Genomic DNA, 20,278 nt, shown 5'->3' on the forward strand with positions numbered 1-20,278 from the left:
GAAAATAAAGAATTTAAGATGAATTACAAGTGTTAAATTTCAATTTAAGATTTCACCTCCCCGTGCGGCAACGCACGGGTCGCTTTCCTAGTCTTCATAAAGCTAAACTAACAGGGTACTCTGTTTACTCATTGACAAGTAACCAACAGGTACTCTGTTTCTCTGCCTCGGAATTAAAAACGTGTTTGTGTTGGTAGAAGATCTTTTGTGAATTACCAGAAATACCCTCAGGACTAAAACGTTGGGTTTTTAGTCATAGTGTATAAACGTCGTCGTATAAACTCAGTTGTTCATCGAATCGAATCATCGAAGGCGATGGAGCCACCGGAGTGTCCGGTGTGTCTACAATCTTACGACGGCGTGTCCTCAGTTCCGCGCGTGCTCTCCTGTGGACACACGGCGTGCGAAGAATGCTTAACGAATCTTCCCAAGAAGTTTCCGAACACAATCCGATGTCCAGCGTGTACTGTTCTCTTCAAGTTACCTCCTCAAGGACCATCGGCTCTCCCCAAAAACATCGATCTTCTCAGACTGTTCCCTTCTGTTTCCCAGATTAAGCTTGAACCTAGACGGAATTGTAAAAACAATCCCGTTGAATTCGTCGTTCGTTCATGGTCCGACGACTTTTACGCCACTTGGAAGGATCGGATCTTAGTCCACGACGCCGTCTCCGTGGAAAACGGTGAGAGTGAAGTTACTGATCTTGCTTTATCTTCGTGTTTATGTGGAACTCTGAAGGATGATGAGTCGAAGGTGAGTCTTTTACGTGTTGCCTCGTTTGAGCTTGATGATTGTGACTCTTTCCTCAAGTATAGTTATGTCCAGAGGATGATGAGTTGTCTGTGGGGGATGAGAGAGGAGGAGAGATATGAGCTTGATGCGATCGTATCTATTAAACAGAGAGGTGTTTCTAAAGTTTTTGGCTTGTGGGGTGATTTGAAGAATGGGGTTTTGTATTTAGTGGGTGAGAAGCTTACTGGGGAAGAATTAGATAATCTCACTGAAGATGCTGATGATACTTCACGTTTAGCAATGTTTGGTATGCAAATATGTGAGGCGCTTATTAATCTGCATAAGGAAGGGGTGATCTCAGGCTGTTTGAGTGTTTCTTGTGTGAAGTTTGACGAATTTGAGAATGCTTATGTTGATTTGATTGAGTTGATTGAAACTGGTAGGAATGTGTATCAGATTATCGCTGAAGAAACTAGATCTTTGAGAAAACCAGTTGGTGTTTCGGAAATGGGTTTGATTTTGATTGGATTACTACAGAAGGGTATTTTTATGAGCTCAGAGGTGTTGTTTGAATTGTTGAAAGAACAGAAGATGTTGATAAAAAATGCCAGCTCAAAATCTTTGGTTTCGTATAGCTCTGATGTTTGGCCAGTTTGTTTTCTTCTCCTCAAGCTTCTTCTTGGAAAACGGTTTACCGAGGAGCTGATTGGAAGCGTACATTGTGTGGATGCAAAAGGATGTGAAGAGGGTCTCGAGGATCTCTTGGTGCTTTACACTGGTATTATGGAGAAACTATGTTTGGAATCTGAACTCCAAGGGAAGTTTAAATTTATGGTTGAAGTTCTTCGCCAATGTTGCTGTCTTGATCCTCAGGGTCGTCCAGTTTTGACTGATCTATGGAAATGCATCAGGGACCTAGTCATGAATCCTAGGTTCAATTCTCTGAGTGGATTGCATAAGACGGTTTCTGGGAAAAGAAAAGAGTTCTGTTTGTCTCTAAGTGAATTATGTCACCTGGTAGATGTGAAAAGTAAAGAACTGGAAGAAGCGTCGCCTGGAGCACAAACTGGCGGTGAAGCAGAGGAGGGTAAGGTTGACATAGATTTTGTTGGGAGACTTTCAGAAGGAAAGGTTAAATCTAAAGACATGCGGGGACACCAAGACTCTGTCACGGCTCTAGCGGTTGGAGGTATACATACGGTGTACTGTTTTCTAACTTTTTACCAATTATTATATGTTGAACAAATGATAACAATGTACTCAACCTTCCTTTTAACGACGCATCTTTATGTCCCTTTTCTCTGTATAGGTGGGTTTCTGTTCAGCTCCTCATATGATAAAACTATCCTTGTATGGTCTCTGAAGGTACAGATTCAATCATGATTCCACATATATATTTAGTGATAGATTCTTTACAGATTTTTGGTCGTGTTCTTCTTAGCTCGGTAACAGCTCTCTGATTCTAGCTATATAGATCTTCATGTAAAACATTCTATATGCAGGACTTCTCCCATGTGCATACGTTTAAAGGTCATCAGGATAAAGTAATGGCTTTGATGCACATAGACGGAGCAGAACTAGTATGTGTCAGTGGCGACGGTGGAGGAGGTATCTTTGTTTGGAGCACTAGTTTCCCTCTGGAAGATCAGCCGCTAAGAAAGTGGTACGAGCCAAAAGACTGGCGATATACTGGAATTCATGCATTGGCATACTCAGAATACGGGTATGTGTATAGTGGCAGTGGAGATAACACTATCAAAGCTTGGTCATTGCAAGTAAGTTAATTTTCCTATACACTTGTGAAGCTTGTCTTGATAAAATTTCCATTATAATTTGAAGGTGATTGTTTTCCCAGGATGGAAGCCTGGTTTGTACTATGAGTGGTCATAAATCTGTAGTTTCAACGCTTGTTGTGCTAAATGGAGTACTATACAGCGGAAGCTGGGATGGAACCATTCGATTGTGGAGTCTAAGTGACCACAGTTTGTTGACGGTGTTGGGGGAAGAGACTCCAGGTATTGTGAGATCTATTCTGTCTCTAGCTGCAGACGATCAAACCCTAGTGGCAGCTTATCAAAACGGAGATATACAGGTTTTTTATGTTTCCTTAAAGAAAACATTTAGCTTGATTTGCTTCATTTCACTCTTATTCTCAGTCTCTAAATCCTAGGCTCTTATGATTCTTTCATCAGATATGGAGGGATGATACATTGATGAAGTGTACAAAAATACAGAGTGGTGCAATTCTCAGCATTGCCGTGAATGGTAAATGGCTATTCACTGGAGGTTGGGACAAAACCATCAATGTACAGGTAGTCCACTAGTTTGTAGACCCGAGCTTATGACGAATAATCTACAGATCTAACCGAAAGCGTAAAAAGAAAATCTATAATTTCCTATTATATGTTGTTGGATTTTTCTCCTAACATCTGTTTCCGAACCACTGGTTTGTAGGAATTGTCAGGAGATGAGATATCACTAGACTGTACTCACGTTGGATCAATCCCAGGTTCATCAGTAATCACATCTTTGTCATATTGGGAAGGCAAGCTCTTTGTAGGGTTTGCAGATAAAACCATTAAGGTGATTCTTAGTCCAAATTGTCTGTATTTTTTTTCTTCTTTTTTGGTTTTGCATTCATGGATTGTGACGAGAAGAAGTTTTGTCTCAATATTACAGGTATACTATTGTGGATGCTAACAAAAACTACAATTTTCTCGTGGAGTTTTCATTCTTCCATAAGTTAGTTTCCTCCATAGATTCTACTCTAAAGAATGCTGTGTATATCTAAAAAATAAATCAGCCATGTCTATATGAATCCTTTCGTCCCATCTGTGTATATATGTGATTCACAATTTGCATATACAGTACGTTGAGATTAAATCAAATACAAGAAAAGATTAATTCTTAAGCTGAGTGACATATTGCAAGAGTCTAAAATATTCAGGGACTTAACAGTAAAATATTTATTTATAAAAAAAAAATATATATCATTTTATAATAGGGCCAATCAATTTAGCGCCACCGTAACAGAGGCAAAAAAACAATTTGAGCGAGGCACAGAACGAGAATTGAGAGACACTAGAGCTTCCTTCATCCATGGAGGCTTGAACCAGAACAACGAGAAAGTTACTGTAACAAAAGCAATTTTTGTATTATGGGTTCTGTTTCGAATTTTGTGAACCCTAATACATGCCAGCCAGCTCCTTGCCTCTTGTCTCGAAGTAATAAGTTCCCATGGACAAAACCCGTATCTGGTGTTTTGTTCCCTCGTTCCGTCACGCCGATTCAGAGATGTCACCTTGTTCGAAGAAACTGCGTTGTCTCTGCTTCCCTAATGGTATGATTGATATGCGTCAACAATCTTAGTTCCTGTAATCCGAGAACTTTGTCAGTACTTGACGCACACCAACTGTTCGATCATTTGTCTCGTCTGTATCTTTTAGCTGTTTCTGGTGTCTCTTTTCTCTCATGGGATTCCTTGTGAATGTGTGCGCTTTGGGATTTGAACTTTCTTCCTCAGGGTTATGTTACTTCTCATGTTTTATTGACTTATTTTTAGGGGAATTTGGGTCGTATGAAGAGGAATGTACAAGATTTTACGAGCATGAATTATTGGGTTGTGCGGGACTACTACCGTCTTGTGCAATCTGTCAATTTCCTTGAACCATTGATACAAAGCCTTTCCGATGAACAGGTTCGACTTAGCCTTCACTGCGTGAGAGCTTTCATTTCTTAGATATGATTCTTTAATGTATTTTAACTTTTTCTTGTTTTTACTCCTAAGCTGAAAGCTAAAACCTCAGAATTTCGAGAAAGATTAATGCGAGGGGAGTCCCTAGCAGATATGCAAGCTGGTTCGATCAAAATCTTACTTCTTAATTTTTTTTACTCATAGTTACTTTTTTATTGACAATGTACAGTTTTAATACAGCTATGCAATTACTTTCTCACTTTTGTGTGTGTGTTTTCCTTGTATAGAGGCATTTGCTGTTGTCCGAGAAGCTGCAAAGAGAACAATTGGAATGCGTCATTTTGACGTGCAGGTCTGTCTATATCTATATTCTCAAATTTGTAATTCATGCTGGTGTATTTCTATTATCTTGAAGAGAGGTTGTTGGGTATACTTATGTTTTAAGTTGCTGCATCAGATAATTGGTGGAGGAGTGCTTCATGATGGATCTATTGCAGAGATGAAGACAGGTGAAGGGAAAACACTAGTCTCCACCTTAGCTGCATATCTTAATGCTTTAACTGGTGAGGGCGTTCATGGTATGTTGTCTGCTCTCTCTGGCTTCTTTACGACTTGATCATTTGCTGAAATTTTGAATAAGGCAAGTGAGATGTATGGCCTGGCCTGGTTGCCTCAGTTTTACTACATATTGTTCGACAATGATATACCTATGAAGAATATATCACTTAGCATCTAGTTAACACTGTTATTGTTGATTTTCTATTGGCAGTGGTTACTGTGAATGATTACCTGGCCCAGCGTGATGCTGAATGGATGGGTCGTGTTCACCGCTTCTTAGGACTTTCAGTTGGTCTCATTCAGGTAGGTTACACGGGTGCTATTTGCCTCTTACCTTCTAGATTTTTAAGTAGAAAACTTATGGCATTTTCTTCTAAAATGATTTAACAATTAGAGAGGAATGAAAGCTGAAGAGAGAAAATTCAATTATAGCTGTGATATAACATACACCAATAACTCAGTAAGTATTTCATTCATATCGTATCTTCTACTTGGATTAGATCTTTTTTTTTTGTCATCTCTCATCTCTTTTCTACCAACACTTTTGCATAACTCAGGAGCTTGGATTTGATTATCTACGAGATAACCTTACTTCAAACCGTGAACAACTTGTGATGAGATGGTAAATCCCCTAAATCTTTTTATTCCTTAGTTTGATTTTAATAGTGACAATTTGTGACGCACAGGCCAAAACCATTTCACTTTGCAATAGTTGATGAAGTAGACTCAGTACTCATTGATGAAGGCAGAAACCCTTTGCTGATAAGTGGTGAGGTAATGTAGTTCATTATAATAAGCTTAGAAATTTATTATTCTTCGGAGACTCAGACATTTGGATTATAGTTTGAATGTGGTTAAGAATGGTAGATGCAGCAGAGAAAGAAAAACAATAACTTTGGGACACAGTTTCACCGATTGATGGGGTCCTTTCTGTTGTACTTGTTTCACAGGCTAACGAAAATGCCGCACGATATCCAGTTGCTGCCAAAGTGGCTGAACTTCTCTTAAAGGATATTGTGAGTTTTGTCGTTTCCTTTTTCTGTTGCTTTATTGCGAGCATTTTTATTTTTATTTAAGGAAGTGGATTTTTCTAAAATGATATTTGAAATTCTTGTTTATAGCATTACAAAGCTGAACTAAAAGAAAACTCAGTGGAACTCACTGAAGATGGTATATCTCTTGCTGAAATGGCTCTTGAGACTGTTGATTTATGGGACGAAAATGATCCATGGGCAAGGTATCTAATTGTTACTATTACTGATATTCTTGATGCTTCTATATCGTTATGTAGAACTTCGGTAGTTGGCTTTTAGTAGTAAGATTTTTGAATGGTGACTATTTAGATTTAGTTGTCATAGTTTATATGTTTGGCCAGTTATTGGTGAAGATATGGGGTAAAAATGCTGTACTGGTTGGTGCTGATTAATGGCTTATGGCTGAATAAAGAATAGTAGGGTATCATTTTCTTACATAATAATCATGAATTTCTTAGGAGACAGCCTACTCCTGGATATTATTGTATCCGCTTATACTGTTTTACTCAAATTTTAAGAAACTGTTTATGATCTGTTTTCATATTCACAATCCTATCATGTTCTTACAGATAGTAGTCTTTTTTCCTGTTTCGAAATAAGTGTTTTCTCATATTTGGTGCAACGCTTCTGTGCTGTTTTTTTGGATCCCTGTTTATTGAAAATTTTGATTATTGCAGGTTTGTTATGAATGCTTTAAAAGCTAAAGAATTTTACAAGCGGGATGTCCAATATATTGTGAGAGATGGGAAAGCACTAATCATCAATGAGGTATAAGTAGATTTGGCTTCAATTGTATTCAGTATTTCATTTCATAAATTGCGTGAGATAGCTAGTAATTGTTATGTAATTCCATTTATATCTTATTTAAAAAAGTATGAGGATTTGAGTAAACAAAGGATTTTAATTTTCTTCAGTTGACTGGAAGAGTTGAAGATAAAAGGAGATGGTCTGAAGGAGTTCACCAGGCTGTCGAGGCTAAAGAAGGTCTAGAGATTCAGGTTTGTCACCCGTATTCATAAGTTGTAATGTAAAAGTATGCTTCAAAAACTTTCATTCATGACGGTAACTCTTTGATCTTAGGCTGATTCGATTGTTGTGGCTCAAATTACCTATCAGTCACTTTTTAAACTCTATCCAAAGCTCTCCGGGATGACTGGGACAGCAAAAACAGAAGTATGTACATGGGGATTCACTTTGACCCATCTTCTTAATTTTTTCCTGAACATATTATGTTCTTGACTGCATAACGCAGTTTAAAACACACGTGTTTCTTCACCTTCTTGCAGGAAAAGGAGTTTTTGAAAATGTTTCAAATACCTGTTATTGAAGTTCCTACAAATTTGTCAAATATTCGTATCGATCTACCAATACAAGCTTTTGCGGTAAGCATCCTTAAAACTCACATTTGTGTTTGCATTTTTCGTCTCATTGCTAAAAGTTAAACAAAGTGTGCCTTCTCATTCAACCCTCTGGTATGGTGCATGCTAGACTGCTCGGGGTAAATGGGAATATGTTCGTCGAGAAGTTGAAGACATGTTTGGGCAAGGTCGACCTGTTTTAGTAGGAACAACAAGGTATCTCCATGCGACTAAAACCACTTTAGAATCTCTTGCACACATAGACTTAGGCATATTTATTCAGGATTTCAGAATATATCGCAATGTCCTGATGTCAAAAAAAAAAAGAACATACAGAAGAAAGATTCAGGCCCTCTTTTCTTGGAGATACTTAAAACACTGACATATGTATATGTTGAATTTCTTTATCGAGTGTGGTTTATGTTGGCAGATCTAATAATGAACCAAGGAGGACTACATAAGAAGATATATTTTAAAATACATTACTTTTCCATTATTAACAAGTTAGCGTCATCCTGCAGTGTAGAGAATTCTGAATACTTATCAGAACTGCTGAAAGAATGGGGAATTCCTCACAATGTCCTGAATGCCCGACCCAAGGTGAATCCGAAAATTGTCCCTCTGCATAGCAAAAGCGGCATCGCTCAAATGATGCCAGCTAGTTCTGATATTATGTTTGTTCCTTCATTCAGTATGCTGCCAGGGAAGCTGATTTTATAGCCCAAGCAGGAAGAAAATATGCCATCACCATTTCTACAAATATGGCTGGTAGGGGTACTGACATTATTCTGGGAGGAAATCCGAAGGTATATTGGCTAACGTCTTTATCTTTTACCAGATGTTCGTCTAACCTGCAGTTGATTGTCTTCTTAGAGCATCTAGCTGTGTATTATTTTTATCTTTTTTGTGATCTGTACATTGATTTCCTGCTCAAAAGTCACCTGCTTTGTTTGTGGGTTTAATCAGATGCTTGCAAGGGAAATTATAGAAGATAGCATCCTTTCATATCTAACGAGTGAAACTGTGGCTGATGATATTGACGATAATGAGTTATCACAGAAGGTATACGTGCTAAAGTATTCATATTATGATCTCATTACATAGGTATTCATAAGAATAAAGGTCGAAAGATCATTTACCCTATTCTACTATCCCATTGTAGAATAACTGAACTGTCCTGTAAAATCATATCAGGTATTGTCAAAAATAAAAGTGGGACCATCATCATTAGCTTTGCTAGCTAGAGCTTCACTTATGGGTTTGCCTCTATATCCAACACTTATTTTAGGAATTTGTGCGCATAGTCTTTGGATTATGTTTGATGTTTAGTTTCTTCATTTGGAATCAATTGACTCAGCAAAATATGTTGGCAAAAGTGAAAGTAAAAGCTGGACAAGGAAAAAGGCAAAGTCCGCGATCACAGAATCTTTGGAGAAAAGCCAGACCATGGATCCTCTGCAACTGCAGAATCTTGTCAACGAGCAGTCAGAAATGTACCCATTAGGCCCTGCTATTGCTCTGGCTTATCTGTCTGTCTTAAAGGACTGTGAGGCCCATTGCCTGCATGAAGGGTCTGAAGTGAAGAGGCTTGGAGGCCTTCATGTGATTGGGACATCTTTGCATGAGTCTCGGAGGATTGATAACCAGGTAAGCTATTAGTTTTGCTGATCTGCCTGGATGCTACTTGTTTGAAACAAATGTGTTAATCTTATTATTAGTTTTAAGTACTAGAGCAAACCCTTCCCCCAACCTGTCATCTCCAGTATATTGTTTTGACTTGCGAACCTTTAAAAATATGTTTCCTGGACGACTATCTAGAATGGTAGTATGATGAACAAAGAATTACATAATCTTTGTTCTTTTTACGAGTGAAATGCGATAATTTGTTTTCTCGAATTATGAATACAATAGTATCATTTTATTGTGAAGATGGTAGAGACCTTGCAGTCAACACGACATGTCATTTGCCGTCTTTGATGAATTCAAATGACTAAATGTATAATCTTCCAAGTTTCTGCTTCCATATTATCTTTTATAGCTTCGGGGCCGAGCTGGAAGGCAAGGAGATCCAGGATCCACGCGGTTTATGGTAAGGTAATCAGATCGATTATTCTCCGGAACTAAACTCTCTGTATTAGCTAAGTTACACGTAAAAGACTTCACTGCTTTGATAATATAAAATTTGCATCAATCTGATTTTTTTTGGGAATCATACCAGTCTTTGTTATGCAACATGCTTCATATTACTGTTAATTTGCTTACAGCTTGCAAGATGAGATGTTTCAGAAGTTTAATTTTGATACTGAGTGGGCTGTGAGACTTATATCAAAGATCACAAACGATGAAGATTTACCAATTGAAGGTGACACAATAGTAAAACAAGTAAGGAGTTCATTGTTCTATTTTCTTTCTGGTTCCTTCATTGGTTTTTCATACAAATATTGTCTATTTCTGCTAATCTGGCTCATCTCATTCGACATTGTAGCTTCTAGCTCTCCAGATCAATGCAGAGAAATACTTCTTTGGTATAAGAAAAAGCCTGGTCGAGTTTGATGAAGTGTTAGAGGTACCAGCTTTGCCAATTATTTTTACTGGATTTGCATCTTAACCATATGGAAATATATATCTCTAGTACCATGATTATAAGCTTGAAAGACTACAGCTGTTTTCTCTTTACTTTGTTGCACACTTTTTTCATCTTTTACTGCCAGTTATACTATTTGAACGGTTATCGGTTGACCAATTTAAGTTTGAATTAGTTGTAGTTCATACCATATGTATGGTATATTCTGTATCTAAACAAACATTTTCTTTTCTTCTTTAGGTTCAAAGGAAGCATGTCTATGATTTAAGGCAACTACTTTTGACCGGAGAAAACGAAAGTTGCTCCCAGCATCTATTCCAGTAAGCACTACGTTGCAGTTACCTGTGTTTCATGTGCATAGTTTTTCAACCACTGACTCTTGAGTTTGAGATCTCACTGACTTAACTACATTATTATTATTTTGCAGATATATGCAAGCTGTTGTAGATGAAATCGTCGTTGGAAATTCTAATCCACAGAAGGTAAATAAATCTCTTGTCCAGTAAAAATTTGCCAAATAAGGGTCATCAAACGCATTTTTCTCTAGAAAAAATATCTTGTTAATTTTTGCTGCAATGTTTAATTATTTCTTAATATATGATCTCTTGTGGTAGCATCCAAGATACTGGAGCTTGGCCAAGTTATTGAAAGAGTTTATAGCTATCACAGGGAACCTACTGGATGGTAAGCTTTATTCTTTGTTTTCCATCTACTGCAGAATAATATCTTGCTTCTTGAGAAAAAATTCCACTCTCTCTCATGAGATCTAACAATAAGCTCTATCAGAGTCATTTTCTGGAGTCACAGAAGTAACCATGTTACAGTCCCTTGAAAACCTGCATGAGACAAGTTCAATAGATATGGAAGATTTTTACCTTCCGCACTTGCCAAAACCTCCAAACGTTTTCAGGGGAATTCGCAGAAAGAATTCTTCACTGCGACGTTGGCTCGATATCTGCTCCGATGATTTGACGGGGTGAGTACTAAAGTTAATAAAGTCTTTGTATAGATTGTGTCGACCTGTGTGTATCTTGAGAAAGACTTTGAGTTTAACTCTTTAAGGATATCGTCTGTAGGAGTGGGAGGTACCGGACATCAATTAATCTTCTGCGGAAGTTCCTCGGTGATTATCTGATTGCTTCATACTTGACTGTTGTTCAAGATTCTGGCTTTGATGATGGATACATAAAAGAAATAGAGGTACGTGATTATTTATGTCTCTACGTGTATTCACATGATTGACATTACCATGTCTGATCGATTTTCTTTTTGGGACATAGAGAGCAGTTCTTTTGAAGACATTGGATTGTTATTGGAGAGACCATCTTGTGAACATGAATAAACTAAGCTCAGCGGTAAGGACAGTGATCCTTATCTGTTTTTTTTTTGTTAGCTTTTTCCCGCTCTCTATCTGTCTGATTCTCATGTTAAATCTCAACAGGTGAATGTCAGAAGTTTTGCGCATAGAAACCCTCTCGAAGAATATAAGATTGATGGATGTCGGTTTTTCATCTCAATGCTAAGTGCAACCAGAAGGCTAACCATAGAATCAATCTTGCAGTACTGGTCATCACCGATGGATTCCCAAGAACTATTCATATCTTAAGACTCGATTGTTTCAAGCTGAGGTACCACACTTTACATTCTCTACTACTTATATACAATTGAATGCTAAAAAACTAGGCAATGTGCCCATTAATGCTCAAGTTTGATTACATCATGCTTTTAAATTGAAAGTTAATCTGATGTGGACGTTTAAAACAATGATCAATCTATCAGTGTCTTACAGTCCTCATGTTCCAGATGACACTGATGTCTTCACAATTTCTGCATTTTGCTGTCTATGCTAATGAGATCTCTAATCTCTGGCAGGTATTTTAACCAGACGAAATTTCACATTGGTAAATACACGGACCAGTTCGGTCTGGGTGATATTTTGGTATAACTAGACCAAAGTTTGGAAAACGAAGCTGAACACCGAACCTAATGGTTATGGAGTGGCGTACCGGGTTTTGAAATACACACTCAACGTTTTCTTTATGAGGGGGAAATGAATGTACAATATCACTGATTCACTGTTTATTGTCGATGATTATGATGTAAATGTGATTATCACAAAGAAGTATTTATTTGCGAAATCAGAACATGATGCGTATAATATTATTGATTGCTTGTTGAAACGTTGGGCGAAAACGCCAGCATAGTAAGAAAAAGTTCCAAAAGAAAAGTTTACATAAGCGTATGCTCTTAAACACAAAATCAAAGAAATAATATTTTGATTGGTGACTGGTGACCTCTGCTGTTCTTCTTGAATATATAACAGAAAGCAGAGAAGAAGAAGATGAAAAATCCATTTCATTGTAGAAAGTGATTAATCATAAGGAAATAAATTCAATACTTAAGACATTTTCTCCATAAACCTAAATTTTATTGAACCGGATCTGTTTACATTGGAATAAATAAACACTTTGGCGGTTTCGAGAGAGAGAAAAAAATAGGAGAAAAAAAATGAAACAGAAAAAATCACGCGTTGCTAAAAATAGAAACATGTGCATTGAGTCATAAAGGCATATAGAAACTGAAAAACACCAGCATAATAAGAAAAGGTTCCAAAATAAATGTTTACATAAGCGTAAGCTCTTAAACACAAAATCAAAGAAAAAATATTAATTGGTGACTGGTGACTGGTGACCTCTTTAGTTCTTGAAACAGAAAGCAGAGAAGAAGAAGATGAAAAATCCATTTCATTGTAGAAACTGATTAATCATCAGGAAATAAATTCAATGCTTAAGACATTTTCTCTGTAACCCTAAATTTTATTGAACCGGATCTGTTGTTTACATTGGAATAAATAAACACGTTGGCAATTTCGAGAGAAAGAAAAAAAAAAGGAGAAGAAAAATGAAACAGAAAAAATCACGCGTTGCTAAAAATAGAAACAAGTGCATTGAGTCATAAAGGCATACAGAAACTGAAAAACGCCAGCATAGTAAGAAAAAGTTCCAAAATAAATGTTTACATAAGCATACGCTCTTAAACACAAAATCAAAGAAAGAATATTCATTAGTGACTGGTGACCTCTGCTGTTCTTCTTGAATACACAACAAAAAGCAGAGAAGAAGAAGATGAAAAATCCTTTTCATTGTAGAAACTGATTAATCATCAAGAAATAAATTCAATGCTTAAGAAATTTTATCCGTAAACCTAAATTTTATTGAACTGGATCTGTTGTTTCAATGGGAATAAATAAAAATGCTGGCGGTTTCGAGAGAAAGAAAAAAAAGGAGAAGAAAAATGAAACAGAAAAAATCACGCGTTGCTAAAAATAGAAACAGGTGTGTTGAGTCATAAAGGCATAAAAAACTGAAAAACGCCAGCATAGTATGAAAAAGTTCCAAAAGAAATGTTTACATAAGCGTAAGCTCTTAAACACAAAATCAAAGAAAGAATATTGATTAGTGACTGGTGACCTCTACTCTTCTTCTTGAATACATAACAGAAAGCAGAGAAGAAAAAGATGAAAAATCCATTTCATTGTAGAAAATGATTAATCATTATGAAATAAATTCAATGCTTAAGACATTTTCTCCGTAAACCTAAATTTTATTGAACCAGATCTGTTGTTTACATTGGAATAAATAAACACGTTGGCGGTTTCGAGAGAGAGAAAAAAAAAAAGACAAGAAAAATGAAACAGAGAAAATCACGCGTTGCTAAAAATAGAAACAGGTGCATTGAGTCATAAAGGCATATAGAAACTGAAAAACGCCAGCATAGTAAAAAAAGTTCCAAAAGAAAAGTTTACATAAGCGTAAGCTCTTAAACACAAAATCAAAGAAATAATATTGATTGGTGACTGGTGACCTCTGCTGTTCTTCTTGAATACATAACAGAAAACAGAGAAGAAGAAGATGAAAAATTCATCTCATTGTAGAAACTGATTAATCATCAGAAAATAAATTCAATACTTAAGACATTTTCTCCGTAAACCTAAATTTTATTGAACCGGATCTGTTGTTTACATTGGAATAAATAAACACTTTGGCGGTTTCGAGAGAGAGAAAAAAAAAGGAGAAGAAAAATGAAACTGAAAAAATCACGCGTTGCTAAAAATAGAAACATGTGCATTGAGTCATAAAGGCATACAGAAACTGAAAAATGCCAGCAGAGTAAGAAAAAGTTCCAAAATAAATGTTTACATAAGCGTAAGCTCTTAAACACAAAATCAAAGAAAGAATATTAATTGGTGACTGGTGACCTCTTTAGGTCTTCTGGAATACATAACAGAAAGCAGAGAAGAAGAAGATGAAAAATCCATTTCATTGTAGAAACTGATTAATCATCAAGAAATAAATTCAATGCTTAAGACATTTTCTCCGTAAACCTAAATTTTATCGAACCGGATATGTTGTTTACATGGGAATAAATAAACACGTTGGCGGTTTCGAGAGAGAGAAAAAAAAGGAGAAGAAAAATGAAACAGAGAAAATCACGCGTTACTAAAAATAGAAACAGGTGCATTGAGTCATAAAGGCATATAGAAATTGAAAAACGCCAGCATAGTAAAAAAAGTTCCAAAAGAAAAGTTTACATAAGCGTAAGCTCTTAAACACAAAATCAAAGAAATAATATTGATTGGTGACTTGTGACCTCTGCTGTTCTTCTTGAATACATAACATAAAATAGAGAAGAAGAAGATGAAAAATTCATCTCATTGTAGAAACTTATTAATCATCAGAAAATAAATTCAATACTTAAGACATTTTCTCCGTAAACCTAAATTTTATTGAACCGGATCTGTTGTTTACATAGGAATAAATAAACACTTTGGCGGTTTCGAGAGAGAGAAAAAAAAAGGAGAAGAAAAATGAAACTGAACAAATCATGCGTTGCTAAAAATAGAAACATGTGCATTGAGTCATAAAGGCATACAGAAACTGAAAAACGCCAGCAGAGTAAGAAAAAGTTCCAAAATAAATGTTTACATAAGTGTTAGCTCTTAAACACAAAATCAAAGAAAGAATATTAATTGGTGACTGGTGACCTCTGCTGTTCTTCTTGAATACATAACAGAAAGCAGAGAAGAAAAAGATGAAAAATCCATTTCATTGTAGAAACTAGACATTTTCTCCATAAACCTAAATTTTATTGAACCAGGTATGTTGTTTACATGGGAATAAATAAACACGTTGGCGGGTTCGAGAGAGAGAAAAAAAAAGGAGAAGAAGAATGAAACAGAGAAAATCACGCGTTGCTAAAAATAGAAACAGGTGCATTGAGTCATAAAGGCATACAGAAACTGAAAAACGCCAGCAGAGTAAGAAAAAGTTCCAAAAGAAATGTTTACATAAGTGTTAGCTCTTAAACACAAAATCAAAGAAAGAATATTAATTGGTGACTGGTGACCTCTGCTGTTCTTCTTGAATACATAACAGAAAGCAGAGAAGAAAAAGATGAAAAATCCATTTCATTGTAGAAACTGATCATAAAGGCATACAGAAACTGAAAAACGCCAGCAGAGTAAGAAAAAGTTCCAAAAGAAATGTTTACATAAGTGTTAGCTCTTAAACACAAAATCAAAGAAAGAATATTGATTAGTTACATGGGAATAAATAAACACGTTGGCGGTTTCGAGAGAGAGAAAAAAAAAGGAGAAGAAAAATGAAACAGAGAAAATCACGCGTTGCTAAAAATAGAAACAGGTGCATTGAGTCATAAAGGCATACAGAAACTTAAAAACGCTAGCATAGTAAGAAAAAGTTCCAAAAGAAATGTTTACATAAGTGTAAGCTCTTAAACACAAAATCAAAGAAAGAATATTGATTAGTGACTGGTGACCTCTGTTGTTCTTCTTGAATACACAACAGAAAGCAAAGAAGAAGAAGATGAAAAATCCATTTCATTGTAGAAACTGATTAATCATTAGGAATTAAATTCAATGCTTAAGACATTTTCTCCGAAAACCTAAATTTTATTGAACCGGATCTGTTGTTTACATGGGAATAAATAAACACGTTGGCGGTTTTGAGAGAGAGAGAGAAAAAAAAGGAGAAGAAAAATGAAACAGAAAAAATCACGCGTTGCTAAAAATAGAAACAAGTGTGTTGAGTCATAAAGGCATACAAAAACTAAAAAACGCCAGCATAGTAAGAAAAAGTTCCAAAAGAAATGTTTACATAAGCGTAAGTTCTTAAACACAAAATCAAAGAAAGAATATTGATTAGTGACTGGTGACCTCTGCTATTCTTCTTGAATACATAACAGAAAGCAGAGAAGAAAAAGATGAAAAATCCATTTCATTGTAGAAACTGATTAATCATTAGGAAATAAATTCATTGCTTAAGACATTTTCTCCGTAAACCTAAATTTTATTGAACCGGATATGTTGTTTACATTGGAATAAATAAACATGTTGGCGGGTTTCAGAGAGAGAAAAAAAAGGAGAAGAAAAATGAAACATAGAAAATCACGCATTGCTAAAAATAGAAACAGGTGCATTGAGTCATAAAGGCATACATAAACTGAAAAATCCAAGCATAGTAAGAAAAAGTTCCAAAAGAAATGTTTACATAATCGTAAGCTCTTAAACATAAAAGCAAAGAAAGAAGTTTGATTAGTGACTGGTGACCTCTGCTGTTCTTCTTGAATACACAACAGAAAGCAGAGAAGAAGAAGATGAAAAATCCATTTCATTGTAGAAACTGATCAATCATGAGAAAATAAATTCAATGCTTAAGACATTTTCTCTTTTAAACTAAATTTTATTGAACCGGATATATTGTTTACATTGGAATAAATAAACACGTTGGCGGTTTCGAGAGAGAAAAAAAAAGGAGAAGAAAAATGAAACAGAAAAAATCACGCGTTACTAAAAATAGAAACAGGTGCATTGAGTCATGATGGCATACAGAAACTGAAAAATGCCAGCATAGTTAGAAAAAGTTCCAAAAGAAATGTTTGCATAAACGCAAGCTCTTAAACACAAAATCAAAGAAAGAATATTGATTAGTGACTGGTGACCTATGTTGTTCTTCTTGAATCAACAGAAAGCAGAGAAAAAGAAGATGAAAAATCCATTTCATTGTAGAAACTGATTAATCTTCAGGAAACAAATTCATTGCTTAAGACATTTTCTCCGTAAACCTAAATTTTATTGAAAGGCATCTCTTGTTTACATGGGAATAAATAAAACGTTGGCGGTTTTGAGAGAGAGAAAAAAAGGAGAAGAAAAATGAAACAGAAAAAATCACGCGTTGCTATAAATAGAAACAGGTGTGTTGAGTCATAAAGGCATACAAAAACTGAAAAACGCCAGCATAGTAAGAAAAACTTACAAAAGAATTGTTTACATAAGCGTAAGCTCTTAAACACAAAATCAAAGAAAGAATATTGATTGGTGACTGGTGACCTCTGCTGTTCTTCTTGAATACATAACAGAAAGCAGAGAAGAAGAAGATGAAAAATCCATTTCATTGTAGAAACTGATTAATCATTAGGAATTAAATTCAATGCTTAAGACATTTTCTCCGTAAACCTAAATTTTATTGAACCGGATCTGTTGTTTACATTGGAATAAATAAACACGTTGGCGGTTTCGAGAGAGAGAAAAAAAAAGAGAAGAAAACTGAAGCAGAGAAAATCACGTGTTGCTAAAAATAGAAACAGTTGCATTGAGTCATAAAGGCATATAGAAATTGAAAAACGCCAGCATAGTTAGAAAAAGTTCAAAAAGAAATGTTTACAATAAGCGCAAGCTCTTAAACACAAAATCAAAGAAAGAATATTGATTAGTGACTGATGACCTATGCTGTTCTTCTTGAATACACAACAGAAAGCAGAGAAAAAGAAGATGAAAAATCGATTTCGTTGTAGAAACTGATTAGTCATCAGGAAATAAATTCAATGCTTAAGACATTTTATCTGTTAAACTAAATTTTATTGAACCAGATCTGTTGTTTACATTGGAATAAATAAACACGTTGGCGGTTTCGAGAGAGAGAAAAAAAAGGAGAAGAAAAATGAAATAGAAAAAATCACGCGTTGCTAAAAATAGAAACATGTGTGTTGAGTCATAAAGGCATACAGAAACTGAAAAACTTCAGCACAGTAAGAAAAAGTTCCAAAAGAAATGTTTACATAAGCGCAAGCTCTTAAACACAAAATCAAAGAAAGAATATTGATTAGTGACTGGTGAGATATGTTGTTCTTCTTGAATACACAACAGAAAGTAGAGAAGAAGAAAATGAAAAATCCATTTCATTGTAGAAACTGATCAATCATCAGGAAATAAATTCAATGCTTAAGACATTTTCTCCGTTAAACTAAATTTTATTGAACCGGATCTATTGTTTACATTGGAATAAATAAACACGTTGGCGGTTTCGAGAGAGAGAAAAAAAGGAGAAGAAAAATGAAACAGAGTAAATCACGCGTTGCTAAAAATAGAAACAGGTGCATTGAGTCATAAAGGCATACAGAAACTGAAAAACGCTAGCATAGTAAGAAAAAGTTCCAAAAGAAATGTTTACATAAGCGTAAATTCTTAAACACAAAATCAAAGAAAAAATATTGATTAGTGACTGGTGACCTCTGTTGTTCTTCTTGAATACACAACAGAAAGCAGAGAAGAAGAAGATGAAAAATCCATTTCATTGTAGAAACTGATTAATCATCAAGAAATAAATTCAATGCTTAAGACATTTTCTCCGTAAACCTAAATTTTATTGAACCGGATCTGTTGTTTACATGGGAATAAATAAACACGTTGGCGGTTTCGAGAGAGAGAGAAAAAAAAAAGAGAAGAAAAATGAAACAGAAAAAATCACGCGTTGCTAAAAATAGAAACAGGTGTCAGGTGTGTTGAGTCATAAAGACATACAAAAACTGAAAAATGCCAGCATAGTAAGAAAATGTTCCAAAAGAAATGTTTACATAAGTGTAAGCTCTTAAACACAAAATCAAAGAAAGAATATTGATTGGTGACTGGTGACCTCTGCTGTTCTTCTTGAATACATAAGAGAAAGCAGAGAAAAAGAAGATGAAAATTTCATTTCATTGTAGAAACTGATTAGTCATTAAGAAATAAATTCAATGCTTAAGATATTTTTTCTGTTAAACTAAATTTTATTGAAGTGGATCTGTTGTTTACATTAGAATAAATAAACACGTTGGCAGTTTCGAGAGAGAGAAAAAAAAGAGAAGAAAAATAAAACAGAAAAAAATCACGCGTTGCTAAAAATAGAAACATGTGCGTTGAGTCATATACAGAAACTGCTACTCGCGTTTTGTGCGATTGGGATCGAATAACATGTTGTGATTGGCTGAGAAAATAGAAATAAATAGTGATAAGCTCCTCCCTTCCTCCTTCCTATATTATTTGTTATTATTTAAAAAAAGAAAATTGGATGTTGAACCAAACCCAAACAACAGCATTGGTAGAAGACTGAGACAGAGTCGTAAGATTCAAGGGTTTCAGAAAAATATGAATAGAAATTCTGCTTTTGCTGTCTGTATTCTCAGACTAATTAGTAATCACATCGAAGCTCTTTTCTTCACTTTCTGTCGGAGTAAACATGGATCATGTAACAACTTTCTATAATCTAGTAAGGTTGTAGCTATGGTGGATGAGAAACAGAGTATTTGCAGTATCGATAGTTCATGAAGTTTTTTTTGGCAAGCTTCATGAACTTTGAAGCAATTTCGCTGGTGAACATCTGACCTCTCCCTTTAATTTCAAAAGTGCTGGAGAGTTGAGCGGTTGAACACTGTCTAGCAAAGATGAATGAGGGCAATATCTAATATACTGTCTATAAAGTATACACACTGTAATCATTTTATTATTTGAGGGAAAAAAATTGACCGAGGAAGAGGTGAACATTATAATGGTTTCCCTTGGGAATATTGTATTCAATTATTCTGTACAGTAAAGAGGGAGAGGGCTGAATACAAACAGACCTTCTTACCCTTATGTTTATGTATGTTTTGATGGCTTGGTGAACGAATCAATATCATCAAAGAGCCTTTTGATCAAGACGCTCATTCCAGTTTAAGCAACGAATTAAGCTTCTAAACCAATCACCGGTTTGATCAGATTTGTTGACAGTTGGGAGTGGATGTTGGCTCATGTATATTCTCACCGAATCTCCCCTTGAAAGTTGTTGTCTTCTTTTTCCATCAAACGAAACCCATGCATTGCTTCGAGCATCATCTGGAATCTGTTTTCGTTTAGAGAGATTTTCTCAGCATTTCAAACAGCTAAACACACACATGTCGTCTCTTCTTGGGTGGTTTTACTACTTAACAGGAAAAGAGTGTAGCT

The 20,278-nt window shown here is 35.4% G+C and overlaps 3 protein-coding genes across 4 annotated transcripts in view; 2 read left to right on the top strand and 1 right to left on the bottom strand.

Annotated features, from left to right (window-relative positions):
• The first annotated feature begins 267 nt into the window (after positions 1-267).
• Positions 268-3,561, top strand: LOC104773412. The gene is made up of 7 exons (XM_010498016.1): positions 268-1,921; positions 2,042-2,097; positions 2,235-2,507; positions 2,588-2,824; positions 2,925-3,044; positions 3,187-3,315; positions 3,412-3,561. The coding sequence occupies exons 1-7, from the start codon at positions 316-318 to the stop codon at positions 3,430-3,432; spliced, it is 2,442 nt and encodes an 813-aa protein (XP_010496318.1). The 5' UTR covers positions 268-315; the 3' UTR covers positions 3,433-3,561.
• Positions 3,562-3,747: 186 nt separating this feature from the next.
• LOC104773413 (protein translocase subunit SECA2, chloroplastic) lies at positions 3,748-12,140 on the top strand. Its single transcript, XM_010498017.2, has 32 exons — positions 3,748-4,072; positions 4,295-4,429; positions 4,520-4,589; positions 4,714-4,778; positions 4,884-5,004; positions 5,196-5,287; positions 5,379-5,444; positions 5,542-5,606; positions 5,671-5,758; positions 5,935-6,000; positions 6,106-6,221; positions 6,696-6,786; positions 6,933-7,016; positions 7,099-7,191; positions 7,305-7,400; positions 7,507-7,592; positions 7,898-7,976; positions 8,069-8,182; positions 8,343-8,438; positions 8,571-8,634; positions 8,734-9,023; positions 9,415-9,470; positions 9,641-9,758; positions 9,862-9,942; positions 10,201-10,280; positions 10,388-10,442; positions 10,575-10,644; positions 10,747-10,936; positions 11,037-11,160; positions 11,241-11,315; positions 11,402-11,588; positions 11,833-12,140. Exons 1-31 carry the CDS (start codon positions 3,890-3,892, stop codon positions 11,564-11,566), a joined length of 3,174 nt encoding a protein of 1,057 aa, XP_010496319.1. The 5' UTR covers positions 3,748-3,889; the 3' UTR covers positions 11,567-11,588; positions 11,833-12,140.
• A 7,629-nt stretch (positions 12,141-19,769) lies between these two features.
• The window catches only part of LOC104773414 (NAD kinase 2, chloroplastic), a 4,369-nt gene continuing 3,860 nt past the window's right edge, over positions 19,770-20,278 (bottom strand). The window contains exon 8 of one of the 2 annotated variants that reach the window (XM_010498018.2): positions 19,770-20,174. In XM_010498018.2, coding sequence (XP_010496320.1) covers positions 19,971-20,174 — 204 coding nt within the window. In that variant the 3' untranslated portion in view covers positions 19,770-19,970. Of the gene's footprint in view, positions 20,175-20,221 lie in introns of those variants that run through there. The other variant, XM_019242661.1, reaches the window with a different exon arrangement.

This window comes from Camelina sativa, unplaced genomic scaffold, assembly GCF_000633955.1.
Source record: "Camelina sativa cultivar DH55 unplaced genomic scaffold, Cs unpScaffold00535, whole genome shotgun sequence".
Classification (NCBI taxonomy): Eukaryota; Viridiplantae; Streptophyta; class Magnoliopsida; order Brassicales; family Brassicaceae; genus Camelina; species Camelina sativa.

Coding starts and splice junctions, on each gene's coding strand:
- LOC104773412 (XM_010498016.1), top strand. CDS start 316: ATGGAGCCACCGGAGTGTCCGGTGTGTCTACAATCTTACGACGGCGTG. Junction 2,825..2,924: donor ATCAAAACGGAGATATACAG/GTTTTTTATGTT, acceptor TTCTTTCATCAG/ATATGGAGGGATGATACATT. Junction 3,316..3,411: donor TTGCAGATAAAACCATTAAG/GTGATTCTTAGT, acceptor TCAATATTACAG/GTATACTATTGTGGATGCTA.
- LOC104773413 (XM_010498017.2), top strand. CDS start 3,890: ATGGGTTCTGTTTCGAATTTTGTGAACCCTAATACATGCCAGCCAGCT. Junction 7,192..7,304: donor CTGGGACAGCAAAAACAGAA/GTATGTACATGG, acceptor ACCTTCTTGCAG/GAAAAGGAGTTTTTGAAAAT. Junction 9,943..10,200: donor AGTTTGATGAAGTGTTAGAG/GTACCAGCTTTG, acceptor TTTCTTCTTTAG/GTTCAAAGGAAGCATGTCTA.